Source organism: Myotis daubentonii, chromosome 6 (genome assembly GCF_963259705.1).
Source record: "Myotis daubentonii chromosome 6, mMyoDau2.1, whole genome shotgun sequence".
NCBI lineage: Eukaryota > Metazoa > Chordata > Mammalia > Chiroptera > Vespertilionidae > Myotis > Myotis daubentonii.
The window spans coordinates 59,729,584-59,747,201 of NC_081845.1; the positions used below are offsets into that span (position 1 = coordinate 59,729,584).

Below are 17,618 nucleotides of genomic sequence, written 5' to 3' on the forward strand. Positions count from 1 at the left end.
GTCTACAAGAGACCCACCTCAAAACAAAAGACACACACAAGATGAAAGTGAAGGGATGGGAAAAAATTTTTCCATGCAAATGAAAAGAAAAAAAAACTGGAGTAGCAATACTCATATCAGACAAAATAGACTTTAAAAGCATCATGCTAATCGAAATAAGCAAGTTGGAGAAAGATAAATATCAAATGATCTCACTCATTTGTGGAATATAATGAATAACATAAACTGATGAACAAAAATAGAGCCAGAAGGGGAAAAAATATTCTAGAATATAATAGAAGTAATCCTGTTATTTGCAGATTTTTAATATTTCCTACAACTTTTATGCTATCATACTATGTTAGTACAGTTTTGGTAATATTATTATACTTAAAATCTTTTATTCTTAAAATATTAATGTTTATTACATGTAATATTATTATATGTAAGATCATTGTTCTTAAATAATTGGTGTCTATTGCATGTAACATATTTAAAATTGTTTTTGTTGAGATATTAATGTTTATTCCATGTAACATTATTATATTTAAGATCGTTTTTCCTGAAATATTAAGGTTCACTGCATGTAACATTATATTTAAAATCATTTTTCTTGAAACTGAAAAAAAAAAATAATAGATTACCGGCTGACCCTAGGCAGACACACTCAGGGCCAGGACCCCTTTCCAATAACAGCATCAGATTCCACAGCCTAAGGGCTCAATCCTATAAAACTATCATCCCCACTGGCCAATTCAGATGCCAATGGCAAATCCAGGTTGTTTCCTATGCTTCTTCTGACTGACCCGATAAAGATTGGAGGTTCAAACAACCCCCTTCTTTGGTTCAATTAATTTGTTAAAGCAGCTCACAGGACTCAGAAAAGCAGCTTACTTACTAGATTGCTGGTTTATTATAAAAGGATATAACTCAGGAACAGGCAGATGAAAGAGATGCATAGGGCAATGAATATAGGAAGAGGCAAGGAGCTTCCAGTCTCCCTGAGCACACCCTCTCCCCAAATCTCCACCTATTCGCCAACCTAGAAGCTCTCTGAACCCTGTCCCTTTGGGTTCCTATGGGGGCTTCATTACATAGGCAGAATTGATTAAATCATGGGCCACTGACAATTCATTCTATTTCTAGTCCCTCTCCCTCCCCAGAGGTCAGGTGGGTGGGAGTGAAAATTCCAACTCTCTAATCACATGATCGGTTCCTCTAGTGACCAGCTCCCATTCTTAACAGACAGGGGCTTTGCAAAACTCAACATTAACATAACAAGACACCTTTATTGCTCCCATCACAAGAAATTTCAAGGGTTTAAGGAGCTCAGTGCCAGGAATGGAACAAAGACTGAATAGGTAGTCTTTATTATAAGTCACAATATTACAGTACACCTGTGATTTCAGCATGATACCCAACACTCACCCTCATACATACAAATGGGAGTATAAAATGGAAATCTGAGCTATGCATTAAAATCCATTAAAGTGTTCATTTCTTCAAGTCAGAAATATCCTCCCTGGGACTTTATCCTAAAGAAATAATGTCACATAAATGACACATGAAATGTTTCTATCTGCATTATTTATAACACTGCAAAAGTGTAATATCTAAAGCATAATGGTAATTATTTAAAGTTCCCATTTATTGCTGAGTGTAGTCGGAGACTGTATCAAGTATACCATACACATCATCTTTACTTAGTCCTCATAACAAAATCCTCTGAAGTAGGCATTATTATTAACACGTTACTTATATAGAAACTGAGGCTTATGGAGGGTAAGTGATGAGTCCAAAGTTACAGGTATCAGGACCTAAACAGAACCTAGGACAATCTGATTCTAGGACCAAGATTTTAACCATTCAATCAGTGTTTCTACTCCAGAGGACATGTCTTCTAAAGAAGGTCACAAAAACTATATAACAACATGGGAGATGCTTCTGATTAAATGATGCAGATTATATTTGTATTGAAACTACAATTATGGAGAGATATAATCCCACTAATGTGTCTGTGTAACCTTGGGCAAACTATCTCCAGCCCTCAAATAACCTAACTGAAAATGGGAATTTCAACATGACTAGCCTCTCTAAGGTTGTCCTAAGCATCAAAGGAGTGCCTGCCCCTGGTAAGCCCTCAATAAAAGTTCATTCTCACTTATTCACAAGTAAACACACACACTTCAGCTCTAGCCCCGGGGAAGTTTTTAGACAAGGAAAAGGGAACCGTTTTGTTCCCGATGATCTGATGACAGACACTGGACGTTTGAAGATTACACAGAACTTGCAGAAGAAATCGTGAAAGGCCTGCCGTACTGTGAGGTGTGCTCTATGTCCTTCCCACCTCGGGCAGCACTGGAGGCCGTCTCCTCCCCTCACCTGCAGCCTAGCCCAGCACAGGCTCCGTACTAGGCTTAGCTAGGAGCCTGGATCTCTCCCGTCTCTAGAAAGAACCTATTCTGTGACCTTGGGAAAATCAAATCAATTACTTCCTCTGTTTTCTCTAATCTGCCAAAGGAAAAAATAAAAATAAGTAAAGAACCTTCCTTGTAAACACCGCAGCCTGTTGTGAGTGGCCCGGGCCCGGGCCAGCTGAACAATACATAAGCCCAGGGAAGGGAAAGCCGGGATGGGGAGCGGAGAAAGGGGGTGAGCCCTCGGCGACACCCTTCACCCTCAGGCCCTTCCAGACTCCCACCCGTGTCGAGGGTGCAGAAGGGCTGCCTCCCAAGAGTGAAGCTGTCACCAAAACAGAGCCAGGAGGAGACCACCGTCGGCCCCAAAGGCGGGACGAGGCTCCAGGGAGCAGGGCTCGGGTCACACGCGTGGGTGGCAGCGGAGCGCCCAGGGCAGCCCCCAGCTCACCGTACTCCTGGGGCTCCGGGTCGGGCTGGAAGGTGAAGTGAGCCACCTGCCGCCTCGGGGCCGCGTCCCCGCCGGCCGAGGTGGGCTGCAGGAAGCCCCGCAGCAGCCCCGCACCACACAGCCGACGCCAGTGTCCCTCGGCCCTGGCCGCACGCAGCCTCCACAGGCGGCCCGCACTCGCCGCTACGGCAGCCATCCCCGCACGCCGCCGGGTTTGCGAGCTGCGCCGCCGCACCCCGGCCGCAGGAGGGCGGGGCCCCAGGGCAGCTTCCACATTGGTGCGGCCGAAGGGGCGGTTCCGTGGAACAAGCCAATCGGAGCTCGGAGCTCGGAGGTGGGAAAGGCAAGGAGCAAAGCCAAGCGGCGTCCGCCCGCGGTGCGCACGCGGAAGAGGGTCTGGGCGTGTGCTAGTGGCTTGATGCGCGCCAATGAACTTGTCCCTGAAGGTGGAGGCAAACTCCACCCAAAGTCAGCTCAGCGGGCCGGACCCGGACGCGCTTCTGCTGTGTGCCACCCTATCCCTGGATTTGTTCTTTTCCAATGTCATTTACTTTGTCAGTTTCGATGGCTTTTTCATTTTAACATTTATCCTTCCTTTCTGAAATGTAGCCCTTGTTTATTCTCTCCTATTCTTGACCTCTGTATCCTATAAGTAAGGGATTGAAAGGTTGCTGATTGGCATTATTTACTGGTTTTGAGTTTCAAACCCCCCTTGAATGTTTGATAATTCTCTATAGGATATTGATTATTTTAATTTATGTGACAGTTTAAAGAGATAAACTTGGATTGCATTCTGAAAATCCAATTAAGAGAGATATTCGATGCATTTTTGCCCAGGTGCAGGGAAAATGACTGGTTTATTCTAATTTGCTTAAAAACCTGAAGAATTTGAGTCATTAATTTACATTTAAAATAATCAGTTTTGTAAACTTTCTTTTTCAAAATCCAGATGTTTCAAAGGATACTTTCTCTGTCCATGAATTTACAAATCATAGTAAAATATGACCGAAACAAGAGTGAAAGTGTTTCCATCAGATAAAGATAGGAGGGTGGGAAAGGACAGGCCCAAATTTTTTAAAATATATATTTTATTGATTTTTTTACAGAGAGGAAGGGAGAGGGATAGAGAGTTAGAAACATCGATGGGCAAGAAACATTGATCAACTGCCTCCTGCACACCCCCCACTGGGGATGTGCCCACAACCAAGGTACATGCCCTTGACCGGAATCGAACCGGGGACCCTTCAGTCCGAAGGCCAATGCTCTCTCCATTGAGCCAAACCGGTTAGGTCAGGCCCAAATTTTTGAAGGTCTTCATATACTGGTTAAGAAGTTGCATGTACAACTATGTGCAGTCAAGAACAGCAAGGAGCCCTAGCAGGTTTGGGTCAGTGGATAGAGCGTCAGCTTGCGGACTGAAGGGTCCCAGGTTTGATTCTGGCCCGGGGCATATGCCTGGGTTGCAGGCTTGATTCCCCCCCAACCCCTGGTAGGGGGCACGCAGAAGGCGGCCGGTCAGTGATTCTTTCTCATCACTGATGTTTCTATCTCTCTACCTCTATTTCCCTCCCTTCCTCTCTGAAATCAATTTAAAAAATTTAAAAAAAATAAAGAACAGCAAGGAGAGCACCAACAGATTTGTCTGCCTGACAAATCACTTTAAAAAAAAAATCGCAATCTCCACCACACCATCTGCCTAGTACTATGGAAATGTATATAATTAAAGTAGGACCCACCTGGCCACATTTCATTGATATTAGGTTGGGGAACTGTCATTTTCTGGGAATTTTGGAACTATAGTTTAGAATGATAGGCAAAGTTGCTGTTCATTCTTCAGAATAACTCTTGGCTCACTTTCTGTCACTGAGCTTCACTACCTGTGCAACCTGTACCTGTTTAGACTCAGCTTTTGGACACCCCTCTCATCTAGCAACATAATATCTTGTAATATCTTATCCTTATATCCTGTTATCTGCTCCCATTCAAACTCAAGCAGGGACATCAGGAGGCAAGTAACAAAGGAGTCAGATTCTTGCTTTTGAATTACAAAATAGATCTTTAAGCCAATGGCAGAGACAATTTTCGGAGAAAAGAGTTTAGCCTTTAAAGACTGGTCTCTGAGTACTAAACCTCAAGAACCTGAATGACTTAGAGTACAAAATGTGTGAGTTAAACAAAAGTTTATAAAGAGCATGCTAATTTAAGAGCCAGTTTTTCCCACCTTCCATAAAAGTAGAGCCATCAAACATAAAGAACTGTAGGTACCTTTATTTGTAGATGGGCCTGGAAGAGTATCACAGGTCCTCCAACTCATGACCATAGCATGGCATTTGGAACAGAAAAATGTTTCTCTCATATGCCAAGGGAGATGCAGATATGGTATCAAGGTTTAGGGAAAATGCCCTAAAAATAAAGTCCATTATTTTAAATGGGTAAAGATTTTGAATAGACATTTCTCCAAAGAAAATATACAAGTGGCCAATAAAAACATGAAAATATGTTCAACATTATTAGAGAAATGCAAATCAAAACCACAATGAGATGCCACTTCACATTCACTAAGATCGCCAAAATAAGACATCTATAGCAAGTGTTGGTTAGGATAAGGAGCAATTGGAACCCTTGAAAATTGCTGATGGGAATATAAAATAGTACAGCTGCAATGGAAAATCGCTTATCACTTCCCTAGATGTTAAACAGATTTATCATATGACCCAGAAATTCCACTCCTAAGTACACACCCAAGAGAAATGAAAACTATGTACACACAAAAACTTGTACACAAATGTTCATAGCAGCATTGTTTTTAGTAGCCAAAAGATGGAAACAATTCAAATGTCCATCTACGGATGTGGATGAACAAAATATAATATATCACTATGATGAAATATTACTTAATAATAAAATTAATGGAGTAATGTTACATCAATGAACCTTGAAAACATTATACTAAGTAAAAGAAGCCAGTCACAGGAGACCACTTATTTTACAATTCCATTTATGCAAAATGTCCAGAAAAGTCAAATCAATGGAAACAGAAAGTCAATTAGTGGTTGCCAGGGACTGGGGTAAAAATGTAATGGGGAGTGACTGTTACTGGGTATGGAATTCTTTGGGGGAGTGAGGAAAATGTACTAAAATTAAAGCATGGTAATGGTTGCACAACTTTGTAAAAATGATATATAAAGTAAAAACATGAAAAGTGTGAATTTAGTGCCATAAAAATTATATCTCAGCAAAGCTGCTGTTTAAAAATCAAGTTATGGAAAAATAAAGAAGTTACATTTGTACACCTAAATAAGTGGGTTAGAAGATTTATCCCCCTACAGCATGTGTTTGACAGCATGTATGTTAGTTCACAGATTCTGTTTGAAACTAGTTTCAGTTCAGGACTGGGAATATTTAGACAGAAGAACTCCATGATTTTCCTTGCTTCATTGATTACTATATGGAATGATCCTTCTGAAAAGAAAGTCCAAAATATAGTCAAAGCCAGCGTATTAGTTTCATTGGGCAGCAGTAACAAAGTACCTCTGGGTACAGAAATATGTTGTCCCATAATTCTGGAGACTATATGTCCAAAATGAAAGTGTTGGCAAAGTCATGCTCCCCCTTAAACCTGTGGAGGAATCCTTCCCTACCTCTTCCTACCTACTGCTGGTTAGTGGGCAATCTTTGGTATTCTTTGGCCTGCAGCTGCCTTGATTCAGTCTCTCCCTTTGTCATCACATGATGTTCTTACTCTGCTTTCTTTCTTGTCTCTGGTATCTTCTTATAAGGACATCAGTCTCGTTGAATTAGGAGCCCAGCTGCTCCTGTCTGATCTCATCCTAACTTAACTAATTACACACACAGCTCTATTTCCCAATAAGGTCACATTCTGAGGCACTAGGTGTCAGTGGCTGGGATTAGAGTTAACATATCTTTTGAGGGATGGATACAACTCAACCCACAACAGCCAAAGACTCAGTGGCAGAACACAACTGGCTGCTTTTATAAACTTTCTGGAGATGCTTGCATTATTCAAGAGTTTTTATATACTGTCTAATAGATTTCTTTCAATATAATATTCTAAGATTTTGGGAAGAGTTACATAAACAAGATACTTGGTCTACAAATCTATATATATAAAAGCCTAAGCAACCAGAACAACTTGAACGACCGGTCACTATGATGCGCACTGACCACCAGGGGGCAGATGCTCAATGCAGAAGCTGCCCCCGGTGGTCAGTGTGCTCCCACAGCCAACCTCCCCCCGCTGGCCAACCTCCTGTGGTCCCTCTCCTCTCCACAGCCGGCAGGCCCGATCATCCAATCAGGACTGGCACCAGGGCTGGGACAAGGAACTGGGACTGGGTGGCAGCAGATAGGGCCCCTTTCTCAGGGAGGCCAAGGGCCAGCTCCCTCCTCAGGGCCAGCAGCCAACCTCCCATGCTCTGTCCCTCCCCCTAGCCGGCAGGCCCCAATCGGCCCACCACCCACCCACTGCAGTGGCAGCACAGCGGTGAAGGAAGGAGGAGTGGGGGAGGCGGGGAACTGCACGGTGGTGGGGTGCCGATGATGTCAGTGTCGGCGTCCGGCATCTGTTCCTTCTTTGTCTGGCCAGGTGATCGTCACCTCCTCTCCGGCCCGGCCTGGCCATGATCGGCCTGGCCCTGATCAGCCCTGATCGCTTGCCTGGCCTAGGGACTCCACCTGTGCATGAATTTCATGCACCAGGCCTCTAGTCTAATATATTAGATTTTTAAAGTAATATGTTAGTTCTCTTTAAATGCTTGATGGGCACTCTTGTGGAAAAAGGATTACATTTGCTGTTTGGTTCCAGAGGGAAGAACAAGAAACAGAAAAAGCAAATTCCAACTCAGTATAAAGAACTTCTTACCAAGTTGACTGTCTTGGTAAATAATGAATTCTCTGTCTTGGAGATAGTCAAGTACAAGGTGGATGAACACTATTGGAGGAGCTTCTTGAGAGGATATATGCTTCATTTAGGAGTTGTTTAGGATCTTTCTAATTTTAAGACTCTGATTCTACTGTTCGCTAGTGTGTATTGAGAGCCTTGCATGAGCAAGGCACTATGTTTTAATGAACATTGTTTTAAGCCAATCCATGGATCTGTCACCTGTACCATTCAGCATGTGAATTATCCCTCTTTCTCCACTTCCTGAGCATCCAGGCAACTTCTCTCCAGACTCTCATCTCCTGCAAGGGCTTGAGGTACCCTGTGATCAGCCTTTAGGAACCTGAACCATCCTACGTGGACAGAAAACCTGTGAGCTGTCACTGCAGACAGGGCATCCTTCGAAGTGATGTTATCTGACATTTGTACACAGCCTGGTGGAAGGGTTACATACAAATGATGGCTCAGAACTCTGCTCCGAATATTGATATCTGCCCGTATGTATAATGTTTCAGAAAGAGCCTCTTATCTGTAAACAAAAATACATGCCAGTCTGGCAGTAGTGATTTTTTTCTTTATTCCCAAGATAATCTATGAGTATTTCCAGGTTTCGAAAAGCCTAATTAACATTGTGGCTTACATAATCATGAGTATTGGGACAAAAAAGAAATTTTTGAGAATTATATGTTAACTCACCTCCATTTCTTTTCTGTTGTGACTTTTATTCATTTATCTCATTTCAAAACCTTGAACAACTGGCATTCCTGAAGGCATCAGAGACTTTGTGAGGATACTGGGAATGCTTGAAGATGGCCAGTGTGGAAAAGGATGTAAGAGAACAGCCCAGCCGGTGTTGCTCAGTGGCTGAGCATCAACCTATGAACCAGGAGGAGACAGTTGGATTCCCAGTCAGGGCACATGCCCAGGATCCCCAGTAGGGGGCGTGCAGGAGGCAGCAGATCAACAATTCTCTCTCATTGATGTTTCTCTCTCTGTCACTCCCTTCCTCCCTGAAATCAATAAAAAAAATATTAAAAAAAAAAAAAGGAGGTAAGAGAACAGGGGCAAGAGGTCATCAACAATGACCCATGACCATTTGTTCTCTGCACCATGTAAAGCCACCCCAAGGCACAGGAAAAATAGGAATCCGCCTGTGTCATATCATGCACACACTTAACCTACACAAATTAATATGAGCCTTGAAGGGGAGCAGGTCATTCTTCCCCCTCCTCCATTCAAAAATGTAAACCCTAGACCAGTGATGTGCAACCTTGACTTCCCATTAGAATCACCAATGACATCCAGGCCCCATGTGGTAAACATGAGCGACACTCACAAGTATTTCCATTCCTTCTGCTGCTGAGATCTCGGGAAGATTGCTCGTCCCCAGCCACCTGGAATTAGGCAGGGCAATGTGATTTGCTTTGTCAATGAATTTGAGCACAAATTTAGACGGCTACTAATGGGTGGTAGAATTTAAGAACTGCTGGCCAGTTCTTTATGTGTCTTGCTCGGCTTCATCGACTAGCGGCATTCCAGACATTAGAGCAGCCATCAGCCTGTTCCTGGAGTGACACTATCCCCCATCCACTCTTGTTTGACATAGAGCATGAGAATGTGCAGTGTTTTTTTTAATTTTTTTAATAGAACATGACTTCTAAGCACAGGCTAGTTACCTTACATGGTTTTCAGCTATTCTAAGCTGTTCTAACTCATCAGGGAAATTATCAGTTGTATGCTTACTGAAAGACAGTATATTTATCCACAACATGATACATAAATGTGGCCAAATGTTATTATTGTCTATTAAATTATTTTCAATCACAGTTTTGGCTATTCATAAATTTTACCTTAGACATACTAGGTTTTGGAATCTAAACACCTACAAATGATGCAACTGTTCTCTATTGAGGCAACATGAAAATTTTTTATATACATATTTAATATTTCAAAACAGTTTCATGAATAGGTTCTTGCTATCCTCGTTTTGTGGATGTGAAAATAGGATCAGAGAAGGTACATGACTAACCTCAGTTTAAATATCTTAAATCATTCTAATACACATTTTTAAAATTTAAGAACCTATGCCATTATACCATGTTTCTCAAATGTATTTTGTAAAATAATCCCTGAGAAATTTGTTCCAATATCAGATTTCCTAGACCCTACACTGAGAAATTCTTGTTCTTTAGGCCTAGGGTAGAGCATCTGCTCTTTTAATAAGCTCCCCAACCCAGTGTCTTTGATAAAATGGTCTACATATCATATAGACAAACCTTATAAATACTATAGAGCCTTTCTGAACACTATGTTCTGTCTAGAGAAGACCTGCCACCACCTCAACCCACTCACATTTTTATCAGTTAGAGTTACTTAGTTACAAGCTACTAAAATCACCTCTGGTTAATTTAGGCAGATCTCTAATTACTTTAGAAGCCATGGGGTCTATGGCCACACCACCCTGAACGCGCCCGATCTCGTCTGATCTCAGAAGCTAAGCAGGGTCGGGCCTGGTTAGTACTTGGATGGGAGAAGCCATGGGATGGCCCACAGAAATTGAAGAAACAAACAGCTCAGAAACAGCAGAAACCAGAGCAGACCCAGAGACCCAGGGAATTGAGACTTATAGGGATATTTAAACCCATGGGATAAATTGACTCCAATAATTTTATCTGTTTTTTTAATAATTTTGTTCAGGATTCAGTTCCTGAGAAAGAGAATCTGGTTAGCCTAGCTTAGTTCATTGCTATCTTATTTTATACATATACTAGAGGCCCAGTGCATGAATTTGTGCGTGGATGGGGTCACTCAGCCTGGCCAGCAATCGGGGCCAATTGGGGCTGTGGGAGGTTGGCTGGCTGGCTGGGAGAGGGGCCGAGGGAGGTTCTGCTCAGGGCCATCAGGGCCAGCTGGCCGGGGGGTTGGGACGGTGAGGGAAGGGACTGTGGGAGTTGGCCAGACGCCTGATCAAGGCCATCAGGGCTGTCTGGCTGCGGGGAGGGACCATGGGAGGTTGGCCGACAACAGGAGGTTGGCTGTGGGAGCACACTGACCATCAGGAGGCAGCTCCTACATTGAGCGTCTGCCCCCTGGTGGTCAGTGCACATCATAGCGACTGGTTGACCAGTTGTTCAGTGGTTCAGTCGTTCAGTCTCTTAGGCTTTTATATATATAGACTAGTATCCCAGTGCACGAAATTTGTGCACATTAAAAGGGAATTAATTAGCGGAGATATTTTAATATTGCTATTTGCCCTTTCTCTATAATAGAAATGTGAGAGATGAAAGGAAATTAGTAAAATGTATATGAAAATAATATATACATTTATTAATAAATAAACAGTAACAAAAGGATATAATAACAACAGAGGCATGATATAAAAATGACAAAAACATGATATAAAAACAACAGTGATGCAAACAATGACTGATAAAGTGATTAAACTTATTCTAATATCTCCCCATACACCACATTAAGAGTGAAAATACTTTCAGAGTGCTTGACTAAATTCCCTTGTGATGAAATATTTAGAACTTTAACTGTAACATCACATGCTCTTCAAACTCGAGAGAAAGCAACATATAACTGACCATGTGCGAAAATGGGTTCAGGTAGGAATATGCCTACTCTGTCTAGAGTTTAACCTTTTGATTTATTAATAATCATCGCAAATGTTGGCATCACAGGAAACCATCATCGAATCAATTTAAATGGGAGGCCAGTGTCAGATGGGGACAAATTAATTCTTGGAATCAGAACAACCTCTCCCTCTGCAGATCCTTCAGCTTCAATAATGTTAGGTCATAATCTTTTGATAATAAATCTGGTACCATCACAAAGACCCCATTTACTATTGAGATTTCTCAATAGCATGATGATTGCACCCACTTTCAATTTTAATTTGACACGGCATTCCGAAAGAGTAATACTATTAAGAAATTCGATGGCAAAATTTTCCTTTTCAGCATCATCTGTGGAATCAATGGAATCATCACTCAAATATGTGTGAAATTCTCCATCAAGTATATCCAAAATTTCTTCATTTAATTTTTGAACATGCTCATTTTTTGGACAAAGAATTGCACGTTTAGAAATATTTGTAATATTATCTATAGGTATAGTATTTCCAAAGGTAGCTTCAATAATAGATCCATTACAAATCATTTCACAAGGGATTTCAATAATATCCATTCCTAAATGAAAACTGCTATCAAGTTTGCCATCTCCAAGTTTTACTAACCATCCACTATAAGCAGAATTCTCTGATCTCATATTTGTTGTAAGAAACAACTTTCTGAAACATCCCCAAACATTGCAGTACTTTACACTTGTTTGTACTATGGCTGATCACATAGCATGTGGTACAATGCTGAGACATTGTCGAAAATCCCCTCCAAGAGGGAGAACTTTCCCACCAAATACAACATTCAGACTCATAATTTCTCTTAGTAATCTGTCTATGGCGTTTATAGCATGACTGGATGCCATGGTGCATTCATCAATAATGAGAAGTTAGGCTTTTTTAATAGTTTTAGCAACTTCACTCTTTATATTGAGTCTAGAAATTGAAGTTTCATTTAATGGAATCAGTAATTTATATTGGGAATGAAAGGTGCTTCCACTGAGAAGTCAATTTGCAGCAATTCCTGTAGACGCTGTGGGTAAAACAGTACCACCACGACCTCTAATATAATGTATTAAAACTTTATACAGATATGCAGGTGAATAGGATTCCTAGCTGGCAGGCCCCTGACAGCAAGCTGGCCACCTGTCGTTTCCGTGAGGAATGGGGCTCCCTCCTCCCTCCTGTCAGGGTCTGGGGTGCAGGTGAATTGGGTTCCTGGCTGGCAGGCCACAGACAGCAAGCTATCCAACAGCAGATTCTGTGAGGAATGGGGCTGCCTCCTCCCTACTGTCAGGGTCTGGTTTGAAGGCCGGACTCAGTACTTCCATGCTCTGCTCCGAGGGTGGGTTCCTGACAGAAACCTCACCCTCCGGGAATCAGCTGGGGGAGGGCGCAGCAGTTTCCAAGACGACCCCTGCAGGACTGACTTCCTTCCAGTTGGTTGAGCTTCTGGATGTGATGTTACACCCAGGGTTTTTATATAGATAGATATAGATATAGATGATGATATAGATGATGATATAGATATAGATATAGATATAGATATAGATATAGATATAGATATAGATATAGATATAGATATAGATATAGATATAGATATAGATATATAGATATAGATATATGATATATGATATATATTTTTATTGATTTTAGAGAGGAAGAGAGAGGGAGGGAGAGATAGAAACATCAATGATGAGAGAGAATCATTGACTGGCTGCCTCCTGCACACCCCCTACTGGGGATCAGCCAGCAACGCAGGCATGTGCCCTTGACCGGAATCTAACCTGGGACACTTCAGTCCACAGGCCAATGGTTTACCCACCGAGCTAAACCAGCGAGGGCTCATTGCTATCTCTTGACTAAGAAAGAAAGGGGTATCATATAAACCACAATTATATACAAAGTAAAAGAGATTACTCAAACATAAATCAAGGAGCTGCTACCAACCAAAGTGGGGATTGGTGCTTGGAAGCCAAAAGAAAACCTAATGACCATACAGTCATCCTGCCTGGGAGGTGCATGTCTGGTCCCTCCAGTCACAAAAATGTCACCATGAAAGTCCTTCCTCGGGCTTCTAACAGACATCGATGATCTCTCCCCCTGACAACACAGCAGACTATGCATTCTCCTCAAGTGCATGTGGAACATTCACCAGGATACACCATGTGTTAGGCCACAACATATACCTCAACACATTCAAAAGACTAGAAATAATACAAAGTATAGAATGAAAATATAAATCAATAACAAGGAAATTTGGGACACTCATAAGTATGTGAAATTAAATAACATACTCCCAACTAACCAATGGGTAAAAAAAAAAAAAAAGGAAAATTATAAAGTACTTAAAGATGAAAATACATTATATCAAACTTATGAGATATAGCTAGAGCAGTGGTTTTAGAAAAATTCATATCTTGTAAATGCCTATTTTAAAAAAGAAGAACAGTCTGATCAACTACCAGTCTCCCACTTTAAAACACTGAAATTAGAGAGCAAACTAAACATAAAGCAAGCGGGAAGAAGGAAATAATAAAGATAGAATAGAAATTAATGAAAAAGAGGTTAAAAATAGAAAAAACCCATAAAACCAAAAGCTGTGTTTTCTTAAAGATCAAGAAAATTAACAAACCTTTAGCCACAATGGCCAAGAAAAAAAGAGTGAAGAATCAAATTACTAGAACAGAAATTAAAGAAAGAAAATGCAGATAGAAGGAATGAAGAGGATTAAAAAAAATAACAGCAATGGTAAATAGGTGAGTAAATACAAGTGCTATTATACCTTTTCATTTCTTAATTCCATCAAAAGACAAATGATTATTTAAAGTAAAAAATTATAACATTGTATTGTGGAGTGTATGATATGTTTAGATGTAAAATGTATGGCAACAATAGTCCAAAGGATGGGGGTGAAATGGGATTATAATGCTCAAGGATCTTGCATAAATAGTGTGATAGTAACCTAAGTATTTGGTGATAAAAAAAATTGATTGATAAAGTTGTTATTTTGGAAGCACCTTCATCATCATCCTGTAAAAGAAAAATGGCTACATAAATAAATTAGAGTAGATTAACTATTATATACTATACAGTCAGTGAGAGAAATTGACTTAAATTTATCAGTTCCTCTATCTCTGGCTGTATGTCTGACCTTGGGTGTATCACAATGTCTCTGAGACTCATGGGGAGAACATCAAAATTCACCTAGAGGAATTTCATGATGATAAAATCACATAATACATAAAAATTACTGGTACATAGAAGTTGCTCAATTAATATTTGTTTAATTAATTAGATAATTAGCACATATAAACGGTTTAACACAGTGCATGGCTCAGAAAAAATCTAATAAATATAAACTCTGATTTAAAAAGACAATTTACAATACATAAAATCAATGAAACCAAGAGCTGGTCCTTTGAAAGGATAAACAAGATTGATGAACCTCTAGCCAGGCTCACCAAGAAGCAAAGAGAGAGGACCCAAGTAGTTTGTCTTTTCACTTTGTTAGTGGTTTCCTTTGCTGTGCAAAAACTCTTCAGTTTGATATAGTCTCATTTGTTTATACTTCCTTTTGTTTTCCTTGCCCGGGGAGATATATCAGAAAAAAATATTGTTATGAGAAATGTCAGAGATTTTACTGCCTATATTTGCTTCTAGGCTTTTTATGGTTTCAAGTCTAACATTTAAGTCTTTGATCTATTTTGAGTTTATTCTTTTGTGTGGTGCAAGAAGGTGGCCTAGTTTCATTATTTTGTACATGTCTGTCCAATTTAACAGAACCATTTATAATAGACTATCTTTAGTCCATTGTATGTTTTTTGTCTCCTTTGTCAAATATTAATTGACTATAAAGGCATAGATTTATAAAAAAAAAAAAAGAAAGAAAGAAAGCGAAGGACAATTCAATGAAATCAGTAAAAGAATACATTTAAAAATGAGTAGTTTATGGACATTTACTTTTCTTCAGTTTCTTCTTAAGATGAAGAAAACTCTAAAAAAAATGAGTAGTTTAACAAAGATAGAAATCATAAAAAAGAATCAAAGAAAAATTCTGGAGCCTAAGAACACTATGAATAAATTTTTTAAAAAAAAAAGGTGGCAATAGAGAGCATTAACAACAAAATGGATCCAGCAGAAAAAAGCATCTGTGAGTTAGAAGACAGAAATTTTGAAATATTCCAGTTGGAAGTGAACAAAGAAAAAAGAAAGCCTATGTGATCTCTGGAATACTAACAAAAAGAACAATTTGCAAATTGTTGCAGGTTCAGAAGGAGAAGAGAGAAAGAAAGGGGCAGACACTTATTTAAATAAATATTAACTGGGAACTCCCCAAGTCAGGGGAGAGATTTGGACAGCCAAAACCGTGGGCCAGTTCTCCGTGGTCAGCACCCAGGACGAGCGGACCCTGGCCTCCCCCACAGCCTGCGGTACTCGGCCCCGCCTGACGTGTACCTGGAGGAGGCGCCCCGCAGCCCTGACGTGAAGCTGGCCCTGCGGCGGGCGCAGACGGCCTCCTCCCTCGAGGTCTGCCAGGAGCCCTTGTCCAGCGACTCTGGGGACGAGCGTGTCCCCGGGAGGCCTCAGGCGCTGTGGCCGGGCTCCCTGCCCCGCAGCAGTGGCAGCTCGGCCGCGCCCTCCTGCACAGCTCGGCGGGGGCTGGCCCCCGGGCCCCCGAGGCCCCCGCAGGGCGGGCGTGAAGGTCCCCACCATGAGTGTGACCTCCTTCCACTCCCAGTCGTCCTACAGAAGCAGTGACAATGACTCGGAGCCCGAGGATGCAGACATCAGGAAGGAGCTGCAGAGTCTGCAGGGGAAGCACCTGCAGGAGATCGCAGAGCTGCAGAGCCAGCAGAAGCAAGAGATCGAAGCCCTGTACCGCCGCCTGGGCAGGACGCTGCCCCTCAACCTGGGGCTCTTGCACAGGGCCCCCCCTGCCGGCCGCCGGAGGAAGGCCAGCGGGAGCAAGCTGAAGGCTGGGAGGCTGCTGACTCCACTGGTGCAGCAGCTCAAGGTGGTGGCCTCCAGCACAGGTCACTTGTCGGACTGCAGCCGCACCCCTCTTGCCCAGGTCCCCGCCAGGGCAGGAGCAGGGCCCGCCGCAGCGGCAGACTCCTGTGGGAAGGCAGTGCAGACCCAGCAGCCTTGCTCCGTGCGGGCCTCCTTGTCGGCAGACATCTGCTCCGGCTTAGCCAGTGACGGGGGCGGAGCGCAGGGCCCAGGGTCCTCCACCAGCAGCCTGGCCCCAGGCCCCGAGCCGGGCCCTCCCGCTGCCCTGCACGCCCAAGCGCAGGTGAACCACAGCAACAACAAGAAGGGCACGTTCACGGATGACCTGCACAGACTGGTGGACCAGTGGGCTGGTCAGACGGCGAGGAGCTCCCACCCGGCCCGCCCACTCAGCTCGCAGGGCCCACTCAGCTCGCAGGCCCACTCTAGCGTGCTATGGTTATATACTGGTGGGTTGATTGATTACTCTCGGGGTGTGATTAAGTAATTGAGCTGAGGAGCCACTAGGAGCCGCCAGGTGCCCACCCTTGAGGTTTTCGCAGAACCAGCTGGGCCAGAGCCTCCGCTCCTCCCCAGGGATGAAGCTGGCAGCCTGGGCTCCTTGAAGGCCCACCAGGGCCAGCCCCCCCCACCCCACCCCACCGCCCCCCCACCCCGTGCCGCCAGGCTGCTATTGCTTCCATGACCCGGGCACAGCACCGGCCCTGCCTTGCCTGAGCTCAATCCCTGTTGGCTGTGGCCGTTGCCCCAATTTGCTTCCATTTAAAATGTCTGTGTATTTCCAGAAGAAAAAAAAAACATAAAGGGGAGGGAATAAAAGGGAAGTTATGAAGTATGGTTCCTATTTGCTTTGTTTAACAATGGACAGGTTACTTTGATTTTCTAAATTGTATAAGTCATCCCATTCGATTGAATGCCTTATCGATTGAATGACTATTCCATTGATTGTTATCATACTGGTCTTAGAGAGCACATTCTTCTGTACCTGGGAAGCAGGACAGTACAATTACCCTAAATTGTTTTAGTGGCCACAGGTGGTGTGTTCCAGCTGCCTTAGTGGTCCCGAGACCAGGACAGCACAATTACTCTAAATTGTCCTGACAACTCAGTGGTCAGGAGACCCAAGGGCTCTAGATAATGTGTTTCTATCAACTCAGTGATCCGGAGACCCAAAACTGTAATTTAGATAACATGCCTAAGTTTAACTCAGGTTACCCAAGGGTTCTAGATAATGTA

At 42.6% G+C, this 17,618-nt stretch overlaps 1 protein-coding gene and 1 pseudogene across 5 annotated transcripts in view; one reads left to right on the forward strand and one right to left on the reverse strand.

Annotated features, from left to right (window-relative positions):
• The window catches only part of BCKDHB (branched chain keto acid dehydrogenase E1 subunit beta), a 217,937-nt gene extending 214,836 nt beyond the window's left edge, over window positions 1-3,101 (reverse strand). For 4 of the 5 annotated variants that reach the window (XM_059701119.1, XM_059701118.1, XM_059701121.1 and 1 more), the window contains exon 1: window positions 2,848-3,101. In XM_059701119.1, the coding sequence (XP_059557102.1) occupies window positions 2,848-3,043 (196 nt within the window). In that variant the 5' untranslated portion in view covers window positions 3,044-3,101. The remainder of the gene's footprint in view (window positions 1-2,847) is intronic. The other variant, XM_059701117.1, reaches the window with a different exon arrangement.
• An 11,016-nt stretch (window positions 3,102-14,117) lies between these two features.
• Window positions 14,118-16,869, forward strand: LOC132237585 (serine/threonine-protein kinase WNK2-like; annotated as a pseudogene).
• The last annotated feature ends 749 nt before the right edge of the window (window positions 16,870-17,618 follow it).